This window comes from Nicotiana sylvestris, chromosome 2 (genome assembly GCF_000393655.2).
Source record: "Nicotiana sylvestris chromosome 2, ASM39365v2, whole genome shotgun sequence".
NCBI lineage: Eukaryota > Viridiplantae > Streptophyta > Magnoliopsida > Solanales > Solanaceae > Nicotiana > Nicotiana sylvestris.
In genome coordinates this window covers 109,774,823-109,782,204 of record NC_091058.1, presented here as the reverse complement: position 1 = coordinate 109,782,204, position 7,382 = coordinate 109,774,823, and the positions used below count along the sequence as shown (strand labels likewise).

Here is a 7,382-nt window from a genome sequence, read left to right as displayed (position 1 = left end):
TATTATTTTCTGCTGACAAAGCATATTTTCTTGTCAAATGATAGATTATTAAAGGAGAAATTTTATTTGCACTTATTGCTTATATCTAATTATAAATATGTGACGTGTGTGCACTTTAACTTTTGTGACTAAACCATGATTGACTAATTTACATTCTCATTTAATTTTAACATCCGATTAATGATAAAATTAATAAATAATTTAGTGTAAATATCGATATAGATAAATATCTTTTTTATTGATAGCTAATCCTGGTTTTTGTCAAACTCATGTAAATTTTGTTGAACTCGGTGCTGGCCTCATGTCTCACCGGTAGCTTAACAGCAGACAATTTATTTAAATTCACGCCTAATACAGAGGTCACACACTTAAGTGCACTGACTCACTACTTTTTATAGGCCACCACTCTACTCACACCTGCACTCATCTTCACACACAATATCTCACACAACCTCTCCATTCAAATCCTCCCTGAAAATACACATAAAACACCTGCACTTTTTCATTACACATACACAGAATCGGAAGCCACAATTTTCTCACCATTTTTTCACCATGTAAACCAGCACTCATACATACACTATGTTGACCTTTGCACAAGTGACTTTGCTCTGTGTATTATATGATCTTTTGACAATTTCGTAGTGTCTATACCGATAAAATATTTCTTCACTACAATTGACGGAAACCGGTATTTTTTGTATAATACTTCCGACAGATCTATCACGTAAGATAATGAAGGGAATTGCTCTAGCGTTGAATGGAACAACAGATGAACTGTTATAGGTGGTGATCCATCTTCGGTTTGCGAACAATTGGTTACCTGTTGCATCCATCTCGGATGGACATGATAAGATTGACAATATTATTCGATGCATGGTAAGTTATGGAAAAAAATTATATTGGATGGTAAGGTGATATCATTGTAAAGATAAGAAGTTTTACCATTGTTTGTATGCAATCCACTGAGAATTATTTGATTCCAAAAAAATAGATGGACAGCACAGAAAGCAAAAGACGTCACCCAGTAGAAAAGAAGATACACCAATAACAATGGGAAAACTAAAGGAACTTGATGAACAACAACTCTGACTTGCCATCCAATATCATTTCTTTCAGTAACTTACCATCCAACAAGACTGCCGGCTTTATCATGTCCATTTGAGATAGATGGAGCAAGGGTCCAATTGTTCGGAAATCGAAGATGTATCACCAGCCATAACACTTCATCTATTGTTCCACCCAACGCTAGAGAAATTCCCCTCATAATCTTACGGGATAGATCTGTCGGAAGTATAATACAAGAAATCACCAATTTTCTGTCAGTTCTAGCGTAAAAAATATTTTATTAGTATAGACACTGCAAAAGTGTCAAAAGATTACGCAATACACCAGAGTAAAGGCAACCGTGCAAAGGTCAACATAGTGTGCGTATGAGTTCCGGTTTACATGGTGAAAAAATGTCGAGTAAAGTGGTGGAAAATCTGTGTAAAAACGACTTGGGTCTCTCCAAATTGTGGCTTCCGATTTTTGTCTGCTAGCTATTAATAGATCTTATCGAACGGAAGTTATGAATCAACCTTGCACTGGGTCATCAATAACTCTCCTAAATATTGTGTTTGTGTGGCCTACTTCTATGAGGTTTGAGTCTTTCTTTCTTTCTCTATTGTGACAATTAAAGTAAAAGAATGATGGTATGTGTTAAGGATAGTTTCTGATAATCAATTGTATGTGTTTTATAATCAATGGTATAGCTAACTTTGATGCTGCAATAGAGTCGCTGGAGGTGTGTTTTGGGAAAAATGACATTGTATAGCCGCGGTAAAAATAATAGCCGAAAAATGTATAAAATTTGTATATTTTTTGTATATATATATATATTATGTATGTTATATACAAAAATTATACAAATTTTATACATTTTTTCGGCTACTAAATATAAATAGTTTCTGGCTTGGGCTAAAAGTGATAATACCCCTTACAAAAGACCGATGACACCAACAATTTTGAAGGAGCTGTTTATGTAAAGGATTTGGTTAGCAAATTCAGCACCAATTTTCTGATGTAGAATTTAAGTCTGTACTCTATTTCATTCCTGTTTTGTTGGCTTCAACTGGTTTAGAGAGGAAATAACACTTTACAGAATGGACACTATGTCGTGAATTTGCTTCATATTCCCTCTCCAAAGGAAAAAAAAAAAAAAAAAAGAGGAGATAGAGAGAAGAAAAAAAGGGCAAAGGGAAGGTTGCTTTATCCCAAAGAGGAAGTATTAGGTTGACAAATTCAGAACTCAACTAAACGCATCAAGTTTCAGTGGGAAGTGCTGTATGGAGTATTGCGAACTTGAAGATCGTTTAGTCATCAATAATAACTAATCTACCTCCACCCAATGTTGGCTAGATTAGGATCGGATTTCAGTCAAATCTGAATGTAGATAGGATTGGATGCCGCGCTTTAATAAGTGTTTCCAATTAATGGATATTTTTGTCTGCACAGCAAGATAATGCAGGATACACGAGGGAAAGATCTAAAAAGTCAGCTATCTGTAAGAGCCATAGTGCCACTGTAACGTTAGATTAATTCAGAGTGCATCTATCTAAAAATTCAGCTACTGTAAGAGCCATAGTGCCACAGTAACGTTAGATTGATTCAGAGTGCATCTAGCACTTCACAGCTATGGGATGTAAAAATAATGAAAACGATGTTAACGTGAGTGGTAAGTGAAATCAAATCCTGAGACACGTGAGAAACCATGAAAAGAAACAATTTAAAAAAACGAGGTTTCCTTCTGTAACGACTAACGAGCACTTTTCTGGGCTTAACCATGACCGAGTTCGTAAAATGGATAACAAATGCCAAAATACCATGTGGCCCTATACAAGTTAAAACTTAAAAGAGAGAGCAGTCAGCAGTGTTCCTACTTTCAAGTTTTCAAACTAGCAGATTAAAGTTGTCTACATAGTGCTTAGCATTTCAAGCAGACAGTACTGCAACAACAACAACAACGACCCAGTATAATCCCACAAGTGGGGTCTGGGGAGGGTAATATGTACGCAGACCTTACCCCTACCCCGAAGGGTAGAGAGGCTGTTTCCAGGAGACCTTCGGCTCAAAAAAACAATAGGAGATAATATATTAGTACCATAAAAATGTGTAATAAAAATAACAACAATATATAAGAGATATGAAATATGAAATACAGAAATACGAAATACGAAATAGATGGCTGGTATAGTACAACTAGAAGGTAAAGCCCTGCATCAATAGACGACCAATGACATTCCTAGTCTAACTCCTAACTGGATAATCTCCCTCTATTGTGCTGTAGAAATATTCACACTCTCCCCTAAAAGCAGACAGTACTGCAATATATGGAAAATAAACTAACAAGGAGAAGGGCAAAGAACTAAAAGATATGTGTTGATCGATCAAAACTCTATTGCATAACCTCCCAAATAATCAGTCCGAGTAAATCTATTGCATAACTTCCCAAATAACCAGTCCGAATTTCGGATAATACATGCAAATATAAATACATCACTGGCAGTCCGAATACAATTTGAGATGCACTAATCCACGGGTGCAAGTTATCTCAATGATACAAGATATGTCTGTCTATAATCATACAAAGATGAGGTAAAAGGCAAAGATAAATTTAAACCTGCATCTAAACTGACCCACGTTAGTGAGTGCACAATATTCATTTTGCAAGCACAAGCTGGAGTAAAAAGAATAACCAGCAAACGCCTTAGGTTCATCATAACAGACTCCATTTTCACATTAGAACAGAACTTGCACTACAAGTCAAATTGCAGATATTGCCTCCTGATTATCCTTCACATAAAGCGGTATTCTCACCCCAAGTTCCCTTAATCGATTTACTATATCATAAAGAAATTCAAAGGTGAGTTTGTATTGTTTGTTAAGATCCTCTCTCACACTTGGCTGGATCTTAAACCACTCTCCCAACAGCTTGTGCACATGGGAACGAATAATTCTCCATGGCACTGGATATCTCTCACAAAATTGCAAATATTCTCTCAGTAACTCAGCCTGATCTAGCTTACCATCTTCCTTGAGTCCTGCACTGCCCAGCCCCCATTCAGCAGTTTGATATCCCACAAAGAGGGCTGGATTCTCGAGAAGGGGCTCTGCTGAAAGTACCCCATCGGCACCAGTTTTCTCCAAGCAGCTGTGTACATCATCAGTGTGCCTAATATTACCATTGGCCAGGACAGGAATTCTAACAGCATTTCTGACAGCCTTAATTGCCTCCCAATTGGCTCTGAATTTCTTCCCGTCTTTTTCATCCCTTGTTCGTCCATGCACTGCTAGAAGAGAACAACCTGCATCCTCCAACATCTTTGCATAACTTAGTGTATCTTGCAAATTAGGGAAAATTCGGATCTTGCATGATACTGGGACACTAAGATTGTTAGCCAACTTTTCTACAAGAGACTTGACAAGAGAGAGATTATCCATGAGGAAAGCTCCATAATTCCCGCGTTTTGCAATTCGCTGGGGACACCTGCATAGCAAGTAGTAGTGTAGCAAACTGAGCTGATAGTAAAGATGAATGGAGAAATGATCTGCATAGATAATCCAGGAAGTATAGAAACAAAATCTGCAGTCTCGAGCATAAAACAGTTTAGAAGGAAATGCAGAAAGACAAAATAAAACCACAAATAGAATAAAATAAATATTAAACAACAAATATTGATCTGGGAGAAAAGCTGCTCTACATCATGATGTCCACAACATAAGCAAGCACATGAATTTAATACGCAAGTGGAAAAAGAAAATGTAGAGCTAGTTACTGTCTATTAGTCATGTAATGGAGCTCGTTCCATTGTTTTCCAACTCTAACTTAAACTTTGTTTTGATTTATACAAGTCGGGAATCAGATATGCTAGAGTGTGAAGTCTTTAGATTCAACTGAATGATGTTTATATGTTTTCTTGTCTAATAAGTCTATACAACTGTAAAACTTAAAAAAAATCCATCAATATAAGAACTAGAATGTAACCATCTAGTCTTGCTTCTTACCCTCTGATAATTCTGGGTGGACGTTTAATTATCTTCATTCCTATTCTTGTTTTTCTTCCACCGCTTTCTATTGGACATGGCAATTGGCAGTTAGGATTGGGTTTGGGCGGGTATGGAGACAGTTTGAGAAAGAAAGGAGTAACTAGCCAAACCACCAAATGTTTTTATGGGAGTCAAAAAGTGGAAATTTTGAAACCAAAACCCGCAATCAGACCCTACCTTTAGTTTAGATAACCACTGGCAGTGTGCAGGTGTCTATCACCCCAATTGGTTTGGTTAGGAAATTTTAAATATGAGCAACGACTGTATTCCTGTTACAAGCCCCTCCCATTTGGTAGCTTTCTTTCGGTTGTGTCTGCTTCACATTCTATTATTCTGTTCCCTTAGTTAGGTGTATGGTCAAAGTTGTACGAGTGCCCCTCTGGAATCTTCTATCATTCAAAACCACTTAATCTAATCTTATATTAGTAAGAGTTCAGAAAAATACTGAAACCACAGATTATTCATTCTAGGGTGGAGACAAGGTGTAACAGAAATGTCTGCAATGGAGTAAATAGCTCTAAGAACAAATGAATCCTAGTTGCTCCATTAGTTACTTTTTCTTTTCTTCCAAGAGTGGAATCAAGATGTTAGGCTATGTGAAGCGTTCACATTGGTGCAACTTCGATGATCATTAAATACCCAATATGTTTTTAGACAAACAACTATCCTTTGTATGAAAATAAAAACTTAAGGTACAAATAGAGTATACTAAGCTGGTAGGGTAAATTATCACCAGAACCAATAACATGGCCCAAGTTTAGACTAGGTTGATGAGCATAGTATATGGAAAAAATCTAGGCATATTGATTAAGAAACATTATAAAAGGAGCCTACCCAAAGTTGATGTCCACATAGTCACAATAAGGCTCGACTTTTCGAGCTGCTTCCAGCAAAATGTCTGGATTGTTTGCACAGAATTGAACAAAAAGTGGACGGTCCTCCTATATAAAATGAAATATGAATTAGCCGAAATGCAATAGTCTGGAGAATTTATGCACAAAGCATGAACGAAAGAACTTGATAAGAAATTCCATATTAGTACAAGCAAAAGTAGATACCTTGCAGGTGGTAAATTCCATAGAGCGATATTTTTCATCTTCGGTGAATAGACGGGAGTGAAGCATAGGAGTATAAGCAGCATCAGCACCATATTTTCGACAAAGAAGACGGAAAGGCAGCTCCGAGTTGTCGACCATTGGTGCCACTATACGTTTGGGCTCACCTAGCTTCTTCCAGTGAGACCACGCTCTCTCTATCCGAGACTCTCCCTTCAAGTAACCATTTGGACGATTCAGAGCCAAGGACTGTGTCTCTTCTAGAGACAAAGGAATAGAGCAAGTCATGGTGGTTTCGGAACAGAGACATTCGTCCTCAATGTCTTCGTCGTTGAGGTTTAGGGTTTTGGTCGCCATGAAAAACTTTCCGTGGAAGACAGGTCAGAGTAACGGCTGAGTTGTGCAACCGAGAACCGGCAGAAATCTAATGCGAGGCGACAGAACGGTTGCGCAACCCAACGTCGCCGTCGCTACCGCCGCCGTTGAGGCGTACGGTTAGCACAGGGCGCGAAGGAATATAGACTACCTCGATTGAGGCCTGGGTCCAATTCTCTTGGGTCACAGGCCCAATTATGAGTATTGTACAGTAAAACAGCAACGAGACTCGGTGGCCCAAACAAGAAATGACGGAGTTCTTCGAATTTATAGAAAAAATTGTATTTGGTCGCCCCAATTTAATCTATACCCATTTTTTTTTTAAAACTTTTAACTTGTACCCACTTTTTAAATAACTTCAGCCTCTTTCTCATCCTTCTTCTCCTCCTTTATTTTCTCCTTCTTCTTCTTATGCTAATAAAACATCTGATAGCGTCATCTTGTCAATCTAAGCAGGGTGCCCTTGAGTTTAAAACTAAGATTGGGATTCTCTCTAGGTTTCATCACAAGTTGGTCTATGAATATATACCAAATGGCTCCTTGAAAGGGAGTCTTTCTGGTATGTGAACTCCTATTGACGGTTGTTATGAAGCTGTAGGTTCACTACACAGAGGGTTACATGACCCATGACTAATGTCAATTTTTGCAGGAAAGTTTGGATTAAGTTGAGAATGGACCAAAAGAATCCAGGTAAAAATTATGTGAAAAGAGTGTCATTTGGTTTAGTAAACATACAATGAACTAAATAACTTCAGCTTTATAGCTGAAGTTTCCCAATTTGTAACTGGGAAACTTAGCCATAATTGCTGGTTTAATTATGGAAATTATACCATCTTGGGCAGTTCTTGCTATAGGTACAATCTT

The 7,382-nt window shown here is 37.6% G+C and overlaps 1 protein-coding gene and 1 long non-coding RNA gene across 2 annotated transcripts; one reads left to right on the top strand and one right to left on the bottom strand.

The window, feature by feature from the left end:
- The first annotated feature begins 406 nt into the window (after positions 1-406).
- Positions 407-2,677, top strand: LOC138886373 (uncharacterized). The gene is made up of 2 exons (XR_011405082.1): positions 407-1,641; positions 2,497-2,677. It is a non-coding gene; the product is annotated as an uncharacterized lncRNA (long non-coding RNA).
- A 767-nt stretch (positions 2,678-3,444) lies between these two features.
- On the bottom strand, positions 3,445-6,752 carry LOC104215939 (uncharacterized). The gene is made up of 3 exons (XM_009765881.2): positions 6,147-6,752; positions 5,923-6,029; positions 3,445-4,528 (listed from the first exon to the last, which is right to left on the bottom strand). The coding sequence occupies exons 1-3, from the start codon at positions 6,498-6,500 to the stop codon at positions 3,805-3,807; spliced, it is 1,185 nt and encodes a 394-aa protein (XP_009764183.1). The 5' UTR covers positions 6,501-6,752; the 3' UTR covers positions 3,445-3,804.
- Positions 6,753-7,382: the final 630 nt, after the last annotated feature.

What these genes read in the sequence shown, in the direction of transcription:
- LOC104215939 (XM_009765881.2), bottom strand. Translation starts at nt 6,500, where the DNA reads ATGGCGACCAAAACCCTAAACCTCAACGACGAAGACATTGAGGACGAA. An exon ending in TGGAATTTACCACCTGCAAG is followed by an intron (nt 6,030 to 6,146) that starts GTATCTACTTTT and finishes CATTTTATATAG; the next exon opens with GAGGACCGTCCACTTTTTGT. An exon ending in TATGTGGACATCAACTTTGG is followed by an intron (nt 4,529 to 5,922) that starts GTAGGCTCCTTT and finishes CTTGCTATGCAG; the next exon opens with GTGTCCCCAGCGAATTGCAA.